Source organism: Hyaena hyaena, unplaced genomic scaffold (genome assembly GCF_003009895.1).
Source record: "Hyaena hyaena isolate Hyena2069 unplaced genomic scaffold, ASM300989v1 scaffold_79, whole genome shotgun sequence".
Taxonomy (NCBI): Eukaryota; Metazoa; Chordata; class Mammalia; order Carnivora; family Hyaenidae; genus Hyaena; species Hyaena hyaena.
Window position 1 is genome coordinate 2,868,457 of NW_024080711.1, and position 19,184 is coordinate 2,887,640.

The window sequence follows — 19,184 nt, forward strand, 5'->3', positions numbered from 1 at the left end:
TAGTCCCTTGCCCCTGGGCCTGCTTCAGGGTTCTGCACCTAGTATGTGCTTCCTAAGTACATGTTGACTAGATGGGATTGGCTTAATATTCACAAGGATTAGAAAGGTTTCCCACGGTACCACTCCTACCCAGCCCCCCTCCAGCACCTCCATCATGTGACTGATGACTGTTCTGTGGGGTCCTGTGCTTTCTCTCAAGCACCTTTTGCTGCTTTCCTAGTGTGTGATCTACCTGAGGTTCAAGTCGGAAAGCAACACTCCATTTGGCACTCACTACCTGATGGATAAAATCCCCTAAGTGAGAACCTTGTGTGGGGCTGTGGTCTGCACAGGATTTGCTCCAGGCTTGGGGACTTCTGGAGAGTTTTTTGCCTATGGGGTGATCTGACCCCCGCATTTGGAGGCTAGCATCCTGGCCCCCGGTGGAGTTGCTGAGATCAGTTATTTCCTGATGGGAGCGCCTGTGTGGCTCAGTTGGTGAGCATCTGGCTTGGTTTCAGCTCAGGTCATGATCTCACAGTTTGTAAATTTGAGCCCCATGTTGAGCTCTGTGCTGACAGTGTGGAGGCTACTTAGGATCCTCTCTCTCTCTCTCTTTCTCTCCCCCCCCCTCTCTCTCTGTCCCTCTCCTGCTCTCTCTCTCTCACTCTCTCTCTCTCTCTCTCAAGTATAAATAAACTTAAAAAACAGTTGCCTGATGACCTCAAATTAATGCCTTGAAGCAGCAGCAAATAAAATCCCAGAATTTTGTAACAGCTAGATGTTATTGTCTGTCTCCCTTTAATGGAGCTTGACTGAAAAGAAGAAAAATGTCTTGAGTAGCAGCTGACAAGGCTTGATCTTCAAGCTTTTGGGAAGGAGAAGAGGGAGCTGATATTTTCAGAGTGTCTACAATGACGCTTACACACCATGTAGGGCACCAACCTACCCCTCACCTAGGGGGAAGCAGCTGCATTTCCCTCTAGGGAAAACAGGCTCAGAACTGTTAGGTACTCGGCCAACATGGCACAGGAAGGAGTGATTTGTCTGTGTCGGATTTCAAACTCGGGTCTATCTGCCTCCAAACCCCATGCTCTCCATTCTCATCACCAAAAACAAAACGGCGGAGAATCCAGAATAATCTTTGGCAGAGCGGTGAGAGGCTGGATGTGGGACCCAAGACTGCCATCTTTAGTTCAACCCACCCCCTATATTGACATTGGCCTTGGGCAACTTATGTTGCCTTAAGTGACTTCTGCTGCCTCATCAGGAAAGGGACCACAATGCCATTTCTGGCCGTCTCTCAGGGATGGCGCAAGAAATGATCAATTGTAAGCATAATGCAAACACTGTAGGAAAGTTCTAGGGCAGGGCAGTGCAAACAAGTGCTGTTCCCAGGAATTGTTTTCTCTTTCTTTCTGAAGGTTTCTTTTCATACTGTGTTCGTCAGGTTATTTATTGGGTGTCTATTCTATGTTACGCACTAAATTGTATTCTGGGGATCCCATGGCGAACACAACAGATTGGGTCCCTATTTTCTTGAAGTTTATAATCTGATGAAGATATAGAAAATACACAAGTAGACCAGCAAAAATGTAATGCAAGCCATGGTTGAAGGCCAGAAGGGGAGTAAAGAACACTGGGAGAGAGAATAGGAAGGCCCGCAGCTCATATATGCTTAGAAAAGCTCCGAAACGTTCCATGAGAAATCATTAGCTGTGGTTACCCCTGGGGAAGGTGCAAACATGGCCAGAGTGTGGGAGCAGTGTTACTTTTCATTGTGCCCTTCTCTACTCTTTGAATTTCTTTTACCAGAATTATGTACATCTTTCATAAATAAAAAAAAATACACTTATACCGAAAAATTGCTGTCTGATAAATCATAATCTCCGTAAGCCTTGCTTCTCTTTATTGTGCGTGAGGAAATGTGGAGCGGTCCATATGATGCCGTGTTGGGGATAAATATACCTGTGGAGTCAAAGGAAAGTTGAGAGCATGTGTATTCCCATTTGAGGGGAAGATGAGAGAAGGCTGAGTGGACTCAGCCACACCCCCAAGTCCAGGCCTCCACGGGACAGCCACACAGCTCCCGCTGCCACGGGGAATGAGCTGGGTCATTGACCTCTAAGCCCCCAGAGAAACAGCCCATCTGGATGTGAGGCTGCTGGGAACGCTTTGGTTACCCTTGAGAGATGGCAGCCAATAAATTACTTTTAATTAAAGAGGCAGTATCAGGAGGACTAAAATCCATGATTCACGGAGTTCTACACCTGCAGAAATTAAAATGAGGCAGAAGGAAGAACAGAAAAGCGGTAAAACTGAGTGAGAAATAAGAGGTGGCCCATTAACAAGAGTCGGTGGTGACAAAACTCACAAAACAAGGATTTTAGAAGTGGAGCAAGGACTGAATTAGCAGACAGCCACAGAAGAAGAAAGGTGCCAAATAGGTTTCTCTCTTCACTGCTCTGGGAGCCAGAAGATTTTTTTAAGCCAGTAATTGCAATTGGGACATGTTTTCTTAGTTAAATAAAGAGAGTGGGATGTTAAATAAGAAGGGTATGGCTGGCTGAGAACCACATCAGAGAGGAAAATATGTATAGTACAAAATGTCAGAGGTTCTTTTTTTAATGTTTGTTTATTTTTGAGAGAGACAGAGACAGAGAATGAGCAGGGGAGGGTCAGAGAGAAGGAGACACAGAATCTGAAGCAGGCTGCAGGCTCTGAGCTGTCAGCACAGAGCCCGACAAGGGGGCTCAAACCCGCAAACCATGAGATCATGACCTGAGCCGAAGTCTGGCACTTCACCGACTGAGCCAACCAGGTGCCCCTAAAGTGTCAGAGGTTCTGAGGAATAAAGGGGACAATTGTTCCACGTATCCATATAGCCCTTCTTTTGTAGGAGGGCAAAGCAGCTCCTCAGGGCTTCTAGAGAAAATAATCTGGCATTACAGTCCTCTGTCTCATCTTTTCTCCCTCTCCTCTGGGCTTGAAATCTGAGATTTCCGACTTGTAACTAGATTACAGCAACCACCGACCTCCTGAAGGTCTGTGCTGCCGTGAAAGGGGTGGGCGCCTTTCTGCTGATGCCTCTGGATTGAAAGCTTCTGTTTTATAAAACACTTCCAAGAGAATGCCCTGTGTTCTAATGTTTAATTTGGAAGAATTGATACAGTGTAACTGATTGAAAGGGGACTTGTTCATGGCGTAGAACCTGTACCCATCACTGGAGTCCAGAACTCCGGTGTCTTTTATCCACATGCACACCTTGCAGAGTTATCATCCTTGTTGTTTGGACATAGTAGTAGCAACAGCCAAAGTTTAGGTAGAAGAAGAAGGCTTTCCATTTAAATTTAGAATGTTCGACATCATCATTTTGCAAACAGAATTAATGTTACATCTAACTGGGGCAGCTGATGGTTCTGGTTTGCAGGGCCCTGAGCAGGCTCCCAGAATGTAGGACTTCCCGTTTTAAAATGGGTCAATTTAGGGGCACCTGGGTGGCTTAGTCGGTTAAGCGTCCGACTTTCGCTTAGGTCATGATCTCGCGGTTCGTGGGTTCGAGCCCCACGTCGGGCTCTGTGCTGACTGCCAGCTCAGAGCCTGGAGCCTGTTTCAGTCTGTGACTCCCTCTCTCTCTGACCCTCCCCTGCTCATGCTGTCTCTTTCTCTCTCTCTCTCTCTCCTAGAAATAAATAAAACATTTAAAAAATAAAATAAAATAAAATAAAATGGGTCAATTTGGGTCAACCCAGGAGAAGTTGGTTACTCTATTAATGCTAAGTGACATGCTTAATTCTCCCCAAAAGCCTCACAGAGAATCAGGCATTATCTCCTGATTTTTCAGGTAAGGGCACTGAGACTCAGAGGTTAAGGCAACATGTTTTGTGACAGCTAAGTGGTGACAAAGCCTTGCCCTCAGTCCAGGTCTGTCTGGCCCCAAAGCTTGCTCTCTGAACACCACCCATAGGGCAGGCTTCCTCGGACATACAGATTTAAGAAATTACAAAAGGAAGGGGCACCTGGGTGTCTCAGTCGGTTGAAGAGCCGACTTTGGCTCGGGATATGATCTCTCGGTTTGTGGGTTCGAGTCCCACATCGGGCTCGCCGCTGTCAGCACAGAGCCCACTTTGCAGATCCTGCTTTGGATCCTCTGTCCCCCCCCCCCCTCTGCCCTTTCCTTGCTCTTCTCTCAAAGATAAATAAACATTAAACAAAAAAGAAAAGAAATTGCAAAAAGAAAAATAAGGAATTGCCCCATTGTGCTTGAGATTAAAACCATACATGCTCTCTGGCTGTTCTGGGAATGACTATTGTATAGCCTTTTACTCTCTACTTGAACAGGCTAGGAACTTAAGAATCATGCAACTATTAAATTTTTGCTTCTAGTTTTAAGCTTAGAAAAGCAGACTGAAATATAGAGCAGAGCATTTGCTGTGTATAATCTTTACTAACCTTTTGTGAATCCTGCCAGCAACTCTAAAGAAAAGCAGTTATGCCATTTGGAAAGTTTACGTTTCCATTCTGGAAAGCTCTCTTACTGCCCACCAGTTTGAGAGGAATGCTGCTGTCACCTTGGCTCATTTCAAATACAGCCTCTGTGTCTCTATTCTGCACCCTAGTCCTCAAAGCTTATATGAAGTTACACCCGAAATGGAAATCTGAGGGCATCAGCCTCATAATTGCCACACTTTTCTTTAGGAAAAACCAAACTGGTGGTGGGACTTGATGAGTTCTCTGCTTTTAGGGAAAAATAAACCCATCCAAGTCAGTGCTAGCTCTGGCACCAGTTCTGGCTTGGAAGAGCTGAGTGTAAGACTGAATCCTTAAACAGCATTGACTTCTGGTTGGAAAAGGAAGGGGACATTGACAAGTGCAGTGTGCTCATTCATTCATTCATCCACTAATTCAACTAATTCAACTAAACCTAAAATGAGATCTGTCGCAGATAGTAATAGGCACTGGGAACATGAAGAGGAAAACAATGAAATCCTAGCTCATGAAATCAATGGGTAAGACTCAAATTGCATATCGTCAATATCATCCCTTAAATACCCCTCAAATCACTCAGTAAGTATACTTCGGTCAAATTCCCTAGAAGCAGAGCCTACGATGAGGATTCTTGTGCAAGCAATTGATTGAAAGAGGACTCTCAGGGCATCTGGGTGGCTCTGTGGTTAAGCGTCCAATTCTTGATTTCAGCTTAGGTCATGACCTCACGTTTCATGAGATGGAGCCCATGTTAGGCTCTGCACTGACAGCACGTAGCCTGCTTGGGATTCTCTCTCCCTCTCTGTCTACCCCTCCCCACCTCTCTCAAAATAAATAAACACCAAGAAAGAAAAAAAAGAGTAATGTATATGGTACTAAAGGAAATGGAATGGGCCCAGTTCAGCAAATCTGTGAGCTCTGCTGAATCCCACAGAGAGTCTGATCCCACAGGGGCGCTGGAGCATGAAGACATCATGGATTGATATCCCCTTGAGGCAACAGGGCCAGCCTTTTGTATCCCCAACAATCAGACATTGGCTTTGGGCTATCTCCAGGAATTAGTGGTGACCTCTGTGGCATTTCTGAGCAAGGTGCCTCTGATCAGGACGGGGGCAAGATGGCGGAGAAGTAGGGAGCTCCGTGCATTTCGTTTGCACCCATCTCTCGAACAGAGAAGGCCTAAAGTCATAGGACACTGAGCCACAGGAGTTTGGGAAGATAAAGAGACAGAATACACTGGGAAGGAAAAGCTACCTAAAGAAACAAGCCAAAGTACACATGGTGGAGATTCCCAAATACCACTACGAGTAGGGAAACAAAATAACCAAAGTCTCAACAAGAGACACCATTAAAAGAACACTTCCTGAATGGACAGGCCCTGGACACTCAAAGAGCCTGCCCTAATACAGCAGCACCTACAGGGGCAGAGTGCATAACAAGCTTTTAAAATTAACAAAAGATAGAAAGTTAACCAAAATGACGAAACAGAAGAACTTTCCTCCAAAGAAATTCCAGGAAGAAATGTCAGCTAAAGAACTGCTAAAAAAAGATATAAGCAACATAACTGAACAAGAATTTAGAACAATAGTCATAAAATTAATCGCTGGGCTTGAAAAAAAAGCATGGAAGACATCAGAGAAACTATTGCTACAAAGACTATGGAGCTTAAAAGTAGTTGTGAATTTAAAAAATGCCATAAATGAGATACATAATAAAATGGAGGTGTCCAATCGTGGATTGAAGAGGCAGAAAAGAGAATGAGTGATTTAGAAGACACAATTATAAAAAAGAGGAAGCTGAGAAAAAGAGAGATAAACTGATCCAGGAGAGTTCAAGAGCTCAGCGATACAATCAAATGGAACAATATCCATATCATAGGAATCCCAGAAGAGGAAGAGAGAGGGAAAGGTGCTGACGGAGTCCGGGAACAAATTATAGCAGAGAACTTCCCCAACCTGAGGAGGGAAGAAGACGTTGAATGTCAAGAGGCACAGAGAACTCCCCTCAGACGTAACTTGAATCGATCTTCTGCATGACATATCATAGTGAAACTGGCAAAATATAAGGACAAAGAGAGAATTCTGAAAGCAGCTAGGAATAAAAGGGCCCTAACATACAAAGGGAAACCTATCAGAGTGGTTTCTATCTACTATCTACTGAAACGTGGCAGGCCAGAAATGAATGGCAGGAGATCTTCAATGTGATGAACAGAAAAAATATGCAGCCAAGAATCCTCTATCCAGCAAGCCTGTCATTCAGAATAGAAGGAGAGATAAAAGTTGTTCCAAATAAACATCAACTGAAAGAATTTGTCACCACTAAACCAGCCCTACAAGAAATCCTGAGGGAGACTCTCAGAGGGAAATGTTGCAAGGAACACAAGATGCTAGAGCAACACCACAAGCATGAATCCCATAAAGGACACAATGACTCTAAATCCATATATTTCAATAATAACACTGAATGTAAATGGACTGAATACTCCAATCAAAAGACATAGGGTAGCAGAATGGTTAAAAAAAAAAAAAACCAAAATCTATCTATTTGCTGTCTTCAAGAAACTCATTTTAGACTGGAGGACACCTTCAGATTGAAAGTAAGGGAATGGAGAAATATATCTCATGCTACTGGAAGTCAAAAGAAAGCTGGAGTAGCTATACTTATATCAGACAAACTGGACTTTAAAGTAAAGACAGTAACAAGGGATGAAGAAGGGCATTATATAATAATTACAGGGTCTATCCATCAGGAAGAACTAACAATTATAAATGTCTATTCACCGAATATGGGAGCACCTAAATATATTAAACAATCACAAACAGAAACAATATTATGGATAAGAATGTGCTAATAGCAGGGGACTTTAATACTCCACTTACAGCAATGGATAGATCAACTAGACAGAAAATCACTAAAGAAAGAATAGACCTGAATGACACATTGGACAAGATGGATCTGACAGATATGTTTAGAACTCTACATCCTGATGCCATGGAATTCACTTTCTTCTCAAGTGCGCATGGCACATTCTCCAAGATAGATCACATATTGGGACATAAAGCAGCCCTAAATAAATATAAAAGAATTAATATCATACCGTGCACACTTTCAGATCACAATGCTATGAAACTTGAAATCAGTCACAGGAAGAAGTCGGGAAAACCTTCCAAAAACATGGAGGTTAAAGAACACCCTACTAGGAAATACAAATCAAAACCACACTGAGATACCGCCTCACGCCAGTCAGAGTGGCTAAAATGAGCAAATCAGAGAACTCTAGATGCTGGCGAGGATGTGGAGAAACGGGCACCCTCCTACACTGTTGGTGGGAATGCAAACTGATGCAGCCCCTCTGGAAAACAGTGTGGAGGTTCCTCAGGAAACTAACAATAGAACTCCCCTATGACCCAGCAATAGCACTGCTAGGAATTTACCCAAGGGATACAGAAATGCTGATGCATAGGAGCACATGTACCCAATGTTCATAGCAGCACTCTCAACAATAGCTAAAACATGGAAAGAGCCTAAGTGTCCATCAACGGACGAATGGATCAAGAAGATGTGGTTTATCTATACCATGGAATACTCCATGGCAATGAGAAACAATGAAATCTGGCCATGTGTAGCAACATGGATGGACCTTGAGGGTGTTATCCTGAGCGAAATAAGTCAAGCAGAGAAGGACAAATTGCACGTATAGGAGGATTAGGAGGAACTTAACGGAAGACCATGGGGGAGAAGAAGAGGGGAAATGGTGGGGGAAAGGGAGAGAGGCAAACCATGAGAGACTCTTGAATGCTGAGAAACAAACTGAGGACTAATGGATGTGGGGGGGAGGGGGGAGATGGGCATGGAGGAGGGCACTTGTGGGGATGAGCACTGGGTGTTATATGGAAACCAACTTGACAATAAACTATTTGTAAAAAAATAAAAATAAAAAATAAATAAAATTTAAAAATTAAAAAAATAAAAAAAAATAAAGTGATATCTTGGGCAGCTAAAAAAATAAAAAAGAACACCCTACTAAAGAACAAATGGGCCAATCAGGCAATTAGAGAAGAAATTTTAAAATATATGGAAACAAATGAAAATGAAAATACAACAATCCAAACTCTATGGGATGTGGCAAAGGTAGTCCTAAGAGGAAAGTACATTGCACTCCAGGCCTATTTAAAGAAATTAGAAAAAGCACAAGTACAAAATCTAACAGCTCACCTAAAGGAACTAGAAGGAGAGCAGCAAGAGCACCCAAAACCCAGTAGGAGAAGAGAAATAATAAAAATCAGGGCAGAAATACACAATGTAGAATCCAAAAACACAGTTGAACAGATCAACGAAACCAAGAGTTGGTTTTTTGAAAAAATAAACAAAATTGACAAACCTCTAGCCAGGCTTCTCAAAAAGAAAAGAGAGAGCAGTCAAGTAGACAAAATCATGAGTGAAAAAGGACTTATTACAACCAAATCCTCAGAAATACAAGCAATTATCAGAGAATACTATGAAACTGGACAACTAGAAGAACAAACTAGACAACTTAGAAGAAACGGACAAATTCCTAAACACACACTCACTAAACACGGGAAGAGACAGAAAATCAGAACAGACCCATAACTAGTGAGGAAATCGAATCAGTTATCAAAAATCTCCCAACAAATAAGAACCCTTGGCCAGATGGCTTCCCTGGGGAATTCTACCAGACATTTAAAACAGAATTAATACCCATTCTTCTCAAGCTATTCCAAAAAATAGAAATAGAAGGAAAACTTCCGGACTCATTTTATGAAGCCAGCATCACTTTGATTCCCAAGCCAGACAGAGACCCAGAAAAAAAAGAGAACTACAGGCCAAGATCCTTGATGAATACAGATGCAAAAATCCTCCACAAGAAACTTGCAAATCGAATCCAACAGCACATAAAAAGAATTATCCACCATGATCAAGTGGGATTCATTCCTGGGTTACAGGGCTCGTTCAATATTTGAAAATCAGTCCAAGTGATGCATAACATTAACAAAAGAAAAGATTAAAACCATATGATCCTGTCAATAGATGCAGAAAAAGCATTTGACAAGATACAGCATCCTTTCTTAATAAAGACCCTGGAAGAAAGTCGGGATAGAAGGAACTTACCTAAACGTCAAAAAAGCCATCTATGAGAAGCCTTCAGCTAACATCATCCTCAATGGGGAAAAACTGAGAGCTTTCCCCCTGAGACCAGGAACACGACAGGGCTGTCCACTCCCACCACTGTTATTTAACATAGTGCTGGAAGTCCTAGCATCAGCAGTCAGACAACAAAAGGAAATAAAAGCATCAGAGATGGCAAAGAAGTCAAACTTTCACTCTTCGCAGACGACATGATACTCTACATAGAAAACCTGACAGACTCCACCAGAAGCCTACTAGAACTGATCCAAGAATTCAGCAATGTTGCAGGATACAAAATCAACATACAGAAATCGGTTGCATTTTTATACACCAATAATGAAGCAACAGAAAGAGAAATCAAGAAACTGATCCCATTCACAACCACACAAAAAAAACATAAAATACCTAGGAATAAGCCTAACCAAAGATGTAAAAGATCTGTATGATGAGAACTATAGAAAACTTAAGAAGGAAATCGAAGAAGACACAAAGAAATGGAAAAATGTTCCATGCTCATGGGTTGGAAGAATAAAGATTGTTAAAATGTCATTACTACCCAAAGCAATCTACACATTCAATGCAATCCCAATCAAAACTGCACCAGCTTTCTTCTCAAAACTAGAACAAACTATCCTAAAATTCGTAAGGAACCACAGAAGACCCTGAATAGCCAAAGTAAATATTAAAGAAGGAAATCAAAACAGGAGGCATCACCATCCCAGACTTTAGCCTTGACTACAAAGCTGTAATCATCAAGACAGTAGGGTATTGGCACAAAAACAGACACATAGACCAATGGAATAGAATAGAGAACTCAGAATTGGACCCACAAATGCATGGCCAACTAATCTTTGACAAAGCGGGGGAGAGCATCCAATGGAAAGAAGACAGCCTCTTTAACAGATGGAGCTGGGAGAACTGGACAGCAACATGCAGAAGAATGAAACCAGATCACTTTCTCACACCATACACAAAAATAACTCCAAATGGATGAAGGACGTGAAGGTGAGAGAAAACCATCAAAACCCTAGAAGAGAAAGCAGGAAAAAACCTCCTTGACTTCAACTGCAGCACTTTCTTACTTGACACATCCCCAAAGGCAAGGGAATCAAGAGCAAAAGTGAACTACTGGGACCTCATCAAGGTAAAAAACTTCTGCACAGGAAAGGAAACAATCAATAAAACTAATATGCAACTGACGGAATGGAAAAAGATAGTTGCAAATGACATATCAGATAAAGGGCTAGTATCCAATATCTATAAGGAACTCATCAAACTCCACACCCAAAAACCAAATAATCCAGTGAAGAAATGGGAAGAAGACATGAACAGACACTTCTCCAGAGAGGACATCCAGATGGCCAACAGATACATGAAACAATGCTCAGCGTCCCTCCTCATCAGGGAAATACAAATCAAAACCACACTGAGATACCACCTCAAGCCACTCAAGAGTGGCTAAAATGAACAAATCAGGAGACTCTAGATGCTGGCAAGCATGTGGAGAAATGGGCACCCTCCTACACTGCTGGTGGGAATGTAAGCTGGTGCAGCCCCTCTGGGAAACAGTGTGGAGGTTCCTCAAAAAATTAACACTAGACCTCCCCTAGGACCCAGCAATAGCACTGCTAGGAATTTACCCATGGGATACAGGAGTGCAGCTGCATAGGGGCACATGTACCCCATGTTATAGCAGCACTGTCAACAATAGCCAAATCATGGAAACAGCCTAAATGTCCATCACCTGACAAATGGATCAAGAAGATGCGGTTTATCTATACAATGGAATACTACATGGCAATGAGAAAGAATGAAACCTGGCCTTGTGTAGCAACATGGATGGAACTAGAGGGAGGGTGTTATGCTGAGTGAAATAAGTCAGGTAGAGAAGGACAGATACCATGTTTGCACGTATAGGTGGATTAGGAAGAAGTTAACTTAGGATGATGCGGGAGAAGAGGGGGAAAAATAGTTTGGGAGAGGGAGGGAGGCAAACCATGAGAGACTCTTGAACGCTGAGAACAAATCGAGGGCTGATGGGGGTGGGGGAGAGGGAATGGGGGGTGATGGGCATGGAGGAGGGCACTTGTTGGGATGAGCACTGGGTGTTATATGTAAACCAATTTGACAGTAAACTAAGGAAAATAAATAAATATAACAATTTTTAAAAAGGTGGCTCTGATCAGATGAGAGCAAGTCTTAAAAAATGGGTGCTCCTGGGAGCAGTTAGCAGGCAACACTCACAGCATCTGGGGGATGGACGCACCAGGCGGAAAGAGTCTGCAGGGGTCGTCTCCAGCAGCTATTACAAGGGATTTATGCGACATGTTACAAACTACATATCGTTTGTTAGTAAATGAACCAGGCAATTAATTTTTCTCCAACGGTGCACTAGTCCATCATTTCTTTGGACGTGTTACAGACGAAGCTGTTGCTTGTATTCGTGGCGCCATATTGTGTTAAAAACAGGCATCCATCAACATCCACACCCAGCAGGGAGGCGCTCTCGCCCCAGGAGATGCTTCTGCAGATCTGAGGCTGTGTTTTCCAGGAAGCAGACATTATACAGGATGCTCATGGGGAAATGCCTTGTCAACCCCTGCGGACGGGAGGGATGGCAGCAGGAGTGGGCAGAGGGACAGATGAACCAGACACAGGCCTAGCAGTAGCCACAGCTGAGCCCGCCCCACCGGGAGCCCTGGAGCTAAGTGGCTGGTCAGGGATGGCCTGCTTTGCGCCAAAATGGCCAGGCCTTCATACCCCTGCATCGGGCCACCATGACCCGGGGTAAGGGGACTTTCTGTAGCTGAGGCACCCGAAGGGGCCAAGTGGACATGATTTACTGATTGCACTCCTAGTAGCTAGGCAGCAGGTCTCCCAGGACTGGGGATGGGGCAGCACAGATCCACTGCGGAGGTGGAGACGACTCACAAGATCCCTCTCACCTCTATTCCTCCGCTCCCTCCAAGGGTACAGTTGAGCAAAATGGGCACAAAAATCACTCCCCACTAGTTAACATTAACTCTTGAGGTGTGGCACGTAGCGTACAAGAGCCTACAGTTCAGTCGGCATTATAGTGTTAAATATGAATTCTGGAATTTGATCATTGGCTTATCTTCACTTAGAAGCAGATAATCTATCTTCCTTTTTACTTATTATACTTACCGAATCTTTTTTTTATTGTCAAGTTTATTTAGCAACCGGCATTATTCTGAGAACCCCAAAGCATGACCTTATTTAATGCTTACAATAATCTTGTGAGGTAGATACCGTTATTATCCGCCATTTTACAGGTGAGAAAACTGAGGGTTGAGTTAGAAGAAACTTGCTCAGGGGCACGTGAGTGGCTCAGTTGGTTAAGCATCTGACTCTTGGTTTTGGCTCAGGCCATGATCTCAGGGCTTAGTGGGTTCGAACCCTGAATGGGCTCTATGGTGACAGTGCAAAGCCTGTTTGGGATTCTCTCTCTCTCTCTCCCTCTCTCTGCCCATTTTCCACTCACGCTCTCTCAAAAATAAGTAAATAAACTTAAAAAAAAAAAAAAACAAAGACTCTATGATGAAAAGGAAATATTTAAAAAAGAAAAAAGCTTGCTTATAGTGAAATTATCTAGTTATTATTTAACTACACGCCTGTCTGGCTCCAAAGCGCAACCCCTTCACTGCCATAGTAAAGCTGGCTGTGAAACCTCTCACATTACCCTTTGATGGACCTTCGATAATTAATGCATTCATTCAACAGGGTTTTACTGAACTTGCCAATATCCAGGCTCTGAGCTAGGTCAGCATTAGAGTTTCAACAGAGAAACCTTTGAAAAGGAGTATATGTGCATGTGTTCTTGTGGGTCATTCTTCTTGCCTGTGTGTGTGTGTGTGTGTGTGTGTGTGTGTGTGTGTGTAGCAATCTCAAGAGATTAATGCAAATTCAGATATTTTCCACTAACTCGATACACGGTGTTAACCTTTTTAACAGGCTAAAAGAGATGCCAAGCGAATGTCTGCAAAAGAAGTCACCATTAATGTTACAGACAGTATCCGGCAGGTGGACAGAAGTCGAAGAATCACGAAGAACTGTGTTAACTAGCAGAGCGTTCACCTGCAAGTGCAGACGGACATCTTCGGTGCCCTCCACACACTGGAGCCCATCGAGGGGTCTTGAGGAAGCGGCTGGCCCTTGCTGGAGGTGAACGCTGCTGAGTGCCTTGAGAGACTGTCCTACCTGGCAGCCAGCGGCCACCGGGGCTGCGGGGACCTTCTCGGCCTCCTGCTCACCCCAGAACTGTGCTGGCACAGGGCTCACATGTGGTAGATAGCTGCAAACGTGCAGTCACTTTGCCTCTTTGCAACTCCTGCAGCACGGTCTGATGTAAAAGTGGTGAGCGAAGCCGCAGGCAGGTTTGTGACACAGAGGCCAGTAGTCCGAGCGCAGTTCCTGGGTGAGCGATGCACAGGTGGGCTCCGAGCCCCCCGGCCGCGGCCGTGTGCGCTGTCACGGTCAGCCTGTCCATCCGTTCTTTCTTTCTGAATGCCACCGTCAGAAAGCTTACCGCGTTCACTTCAAAGCCGTCTTTCGCCCACCTGTAAACCCAGATCTAGGAGAAATCAAGGAACAGGGAAACCCGCTGTTACACCGGTTTCCTGAGCTCAGTACGAGACAGATTCAGATCCGGTTTCACACAAACTCAACCGCCCCCCCCAAACTCGCATCGTGTTTTGAGAGGTCTCTGTGATGCGGTCACACCCGTTTCTCCTCTGCCTTCAGTGTCCCCCCCCCCCCGTACTGGTGTCCATGTCAGCCTCCGTACCACAACGTCGTGGTCACCGTGGTCCACTCATCCAACCAGTACGGCCCGCAGGGCTCAGCCACACACTGCGTTTTCAGAGCGTTCCAGTTCTCCCTGCTTGTGCTCTTGAGTGTTTCTTCTCTCCAGTTGGGTCATTTGCGATTGTTAATCAAAGCGTCAACACTGCTCACATGAGGGAGATAATCCAGAACACACTGGCGGCACATAGGGCTTCGCTTTGGTTCCTCCAATGCGGAGCGAGGACTATGACATTTGCTGTCGTGAAGGAATCGCTTTAGAAGGGCAGTGCCTAGTTGATGTGCGGTCACATTGACTGATGCGCACCGTGTGAGAAATCAGAGGCAGTAAAAACAAATATTTTGATAGATTAAAATGATCTAACACTTCTTTAAACACGTTCAGGTGGAAGTATCTTCCTCCAAAGTAACGTAGCATAATTTTAAAGGATTGTTAACATGCCTGGACTGGCAAAGGTAGGACTAAAGTTGTACCAAATGATACCAATAAACTCCATGTTTAGCAGAGATGGGCAGCCTGATGGTGTGTGTTTATATAATATGGTCCAGAGAATTGACATGTGTAGGTTAACATTTAGAAACTTGGCCTCATTACCTGCCAATTTTGTTATTCCTCAAACACAAGCAAATAGTATTCCTCCTTCTCTCCCTTCCTTCCTTCCCTCCTTCCTTCCTCCTTCCCAGTCCTGCACCAGGCACCTTGCAGATGCTAAGAGATTTGAGTCTAGCCAGTCACCCTTGCATATCCTGAATCTGACAGTGGACTTCATAACTAGGGGACTAACTTAGACCCTAAGGGGTAGGGTGTGTGGTGAACTCTCACTTTTACATTCAGGGTAGCCCTCTCTCCTAGACCAGCTCTGGGTGCTCTGTAATCACTGCACAAGCCCTTTTACCATATGAAAAACTACAGTTTTCCCAAACTTCTATCATTTTGATTCTTTGAGAAAGGACTTTTTAAGGAACTTCATTGTTCTGTATATTAAATAATAATACAATACAAGCAACACCTGTGGCTCTGATGGCCCCACTGGCATTACTCTGCAGGAGACCCCAACTGCCAGAAGTTGGCCATGATCCTGCAGGTTCAAGGGCTCGTTCTCCCAGGGCACGTGTTTCTGTGTGGGGTGCTCCTTCCCCAGCCATGCCCCTGTCTGCCGCGGACGACACCAGTTTCTCTCTACAGCCTCGCTTGTGCCTCATGGAAATGCTGCACCTTGTGTGGGATGTGTTAACTGGAGAGGGGGGGTCTCTGTTTTATGTAGAAACAATGTCTCACTCTGGGGGAGACAGAATGAAGGGGTATACGATCTTCCCCTCCCTGGCACGGTCTGGATTCCACAAAGGTAGTGATCAGAAGTTAAACCACGTTACTGGAAATTCATCTGCAACTTTTTCACGTGTGTATGAAACAAGAACTGATTCCCACTCTCCTATCAACGTTAACACTTTCTATTGCAAAGTTTGTGTCAATAAAGTCATCAATTTCAAACATACAGGCAATACAGAGAGTCTTTACTGGAACCTTAAATTTATCTTTAGAGCTATTTAGACTTGTTCTCCTTTGATAAAAAGGTTTTATATATATATAAGTGATCTCTGTGAACCCTTCAAAAAGCCTTATGTAGTAGATAAAGAGAACACTATTCTCCAGTTTACAGATGAAAGTATTTATAGTCACTTAACTAGTAAACTGTGGAGAAGGGATTTAAGGGAGGGAAGTCTGCCCCCAAACCCAGGGATTTTCCCAAATGTAGTGTGGGCCTTGCCCGCAACAAGGTGTAAAGTGCCTGGAAGACTGAGCTATTTTGAGGGGAAGCATCACCAAGCCTGAGAGGAAGCGAAGCCCCAGTCAGACGGTAACAGCAGTGCCTGGAGAGGGCTGGAGAGGCCTTGGGGAGTTTGGGCCTAACTCAGGCTTCCTTATCCCTCAGAGAGGGTGACCCTAACCTAGCGTGAGAGAGCACTTTCAGTGAAGGTCAGAAAGAAAAGAGACATCACAGCTGAGAGAGTGGAATTGCACCTGTCAGAAGAGCTAAGACCTCAAGATGAGAGAAGACAGCAGCCAAAGGCCTCCCTGATCTGCCCAGGCCCAGGCGGAGGACTGTGCCTCCCTCCTCACCCTTTCCCGCTGCTGCCTCCACGGTGCTCCCCCCTCCCCCCAGGCTACCTGAACACACCCCTGTCTGGATTCCCTGTTCAAGCCCTGATTATGACCCTCGCCAGCCCCACTCACTGGCTATCCCACCTGCCACGGAAATGTATCCCCTCCGTATTTGCTCCCCTAAGCAGGGTTCACAAAACCATCAGCTCCTCTGCTGAACCAAATGGCAGACATGTTTCATTTGGCTGCCATGGTGTTAAAACCTGAGAATTTCACAGAAAAAGCCAGCTCTGGTGGAGACTTCTAGTTTAGAACTCCGATATCCACTCTCCCCTTCTTTCTTAGCTGGGCACATGTCCATTTAGGAAAAAGATTATAAAAGATTGGGCAGGCTCTTTCTTTTCTCCTTTTCCTTCCTGCTTCCTGGAATGAGGAGTAATGGCTGGAGCCACAGCAGTCCACTGGGTCGTCATGAGGTAACCTTGGAAATGGAAGCCATGCTGAGCCGAGCAATAAATTACAAGTCCAGGTCCCTCATTCCACTGAGCCTCCATGAGTCCAGGACTGAATGCCCCAGACCTCTTTTTGTGAGAAATACACCTCTACCTCACTTAAGCTACTATTTCAGGTCATTAGTCACAGCCAAACCCAATTCTAGTTGATATACAGACGTTCCATCTTCTTTTGAAAGCGTGGGAGAGGTTACACTCCGGGGCTCCCGTGGCCACAGTTGGCTGGAGCTGGTAAGGCTGCATTAGTTGAGGTTATGGGGGTCTCTAGATTGTCAAGGCCCCACCACTCACTGCGGCTTACACACACTTACAGCCTCCCGGTTGGTGTTGCCTGCCTGAGCCCTCACACGTTGGTATTTGCAACCCCTGCTCCAAATTGTGTTTTTGTGTTCTTTTCAGGAGTTGTCAAAATACAGAAGGTCCTCTTTGCCACCCCACCAGTCTGGGAAGCCAGGCTCATGAGAATTTTCTGAGCAGGCAAATTACAAATGTGACTTAATGTTTAAAGTTACGTATCCAGTCACACGTTAATTTCCTCCAGACATATTTACCAAGAAGCTTCACTGTGTCAGAAGTTGCCATACAGGGAGAAATAAGGTGGAGCTGGTCCCCGACCGAGACCAACGACCAACAGGGCTGGCGTTCCACCAAAGGAAACAGACAGTAAAAACAAACACAGAGAAACAAGTTGTCACAGTAATTTAAGAGGGTGATAACTGCCAAAAGAACATTAACAGGAGAATGGACTGCAAGGAGGCCAGAGTCCAAGGCCATTTCAGAGGCTTCTGCAGTGGCCCTGTGGGCAGATGTTAGTGGCAAGGAATAGGGGAGTGGTTGTAAAGATGGGTAGAATTTTCTGTTTTGGAAATGGAAACATGAAGACTTGCTGATGGAATGGGTGTAGGAAATGGAGAGAAGGGAGAAATCAGGACGATTCTTAAGCTTCAGTTTTGTTCACCATGGTTCTTGGTAAGACAGGACAGGACAGGGTGAGAAAAATGTCGTTGTTCTTACTGTTTCCCCAGCTGGGCTCTCTGTCCCAGCTTCTCCTGCAGTGAGCTCCTAAGTGATTTCAGCAATATTTATGTCTCCTTAAGTCACTTCAGATTGCGGGGCGCCCGGGTGGCTCAGTCAGTTAAGCATCCAACTCTTGGTTTCCGCTCAGGTCATGATCTCATAGTTTTGTGAGTTTGAGCCCTGCATCGGGCTCCATGCTGACAGGGCAGAGCCTGCTTGAGATTCTCTCTCTCCTTCCCTCTCTCTGCCCCTCCTCTACTCACACTGTCTCTGTCTCTCAAAATAAATAAATAAACTTTTAAAAAATTACTTTAGATTGTTTTCTCCTGAACCATCCCCCATGGAAGACCATAAAACCCATATCATCAGAAGGAATGCATACTTAATTCTTCAGGAATAAGGGACCCGTTAGAAGATTCAGGCATGATCAGGCAACAAATCACCCAGATTGTTTAACCCGGCAGAGAGCTATGTCTGGGCGCTTCCTGCCAGACTGAGCTTGGCAGTTTTAGTTTCTTAGCCAGGCCTTCTCCAGGTAGAACTCCACTTTATTTTTAAAAAATTTAAAAAAAAAATTTTTTTTACATTTACTTATTTTTGAGAGACAGAGTGTGAGCAGGGGAACCGACTGAGCCACCCAGGTGCCCCCCAAAATATTTTTAACATTTATTCAATTTTGAGAGACAGAGAGAGGCAGAGCACAAGCAGGGGAGGGGCAGACAGAGAGGAAGACACAGAATCTGAAGCAGGCTCCAAACTCTGAGCTGTCAGCACAGAGCCCGATGTGGGGCTTGAACCCATGAACCTTGAAATCCTGACCTGAGCCGAAGTCGGATGCTTGACTGACTGACTAAGCCATCCAGGCCCCCCCCACAACTCCCCTTTAAAAGAGAAAGGGGTAAATAACATTGCCCCTTCTGCTCCAAATAGCCTTTTTCATAACTGCCATGTGCTGGGGAGATAGCCCCCAATTTTTGTTTGCCTTTTTATTTTACTCCATTTCCACAGACTATGTCCTTCTGTTCTAAGAGATAAACTAGCCATGGGATGGCCTCTGAAACCAGGGGTGGCAGCCAGACAGCCAGGAAAAACAGAGAACCCAGGCCTTGGGTGCA

At 44.6% G+C, this 19,184-nt stretch overlaps 1 protein-coding gene across 1 annotated transcript in view; it reads left to right on the forward strand.

The window, feature by feature from the left end:
• Positions 1-15,930, forward strand: part of BAALC (BAALC binder of MAP3K1 and KLF4) — a 95,485-nt gene extending 79,555 nt beyond the window's left edge. Inside the window, exon 3 of the mRNA XM_039233855.1 lies at positions 13,588-15,930. Coding sequence (XP_039089786.1) covers positions 13,588-13,698 — 111 coding nt within the window. The 3' untranslated portion in view covers positions 13,699-15,930. The remainder of the gene's footprint in view (positions 1-13,587) is intronic.
• The last annotated feature ends 3,254 nt before the right edge of the window (positions 15,931-19,184 follow it).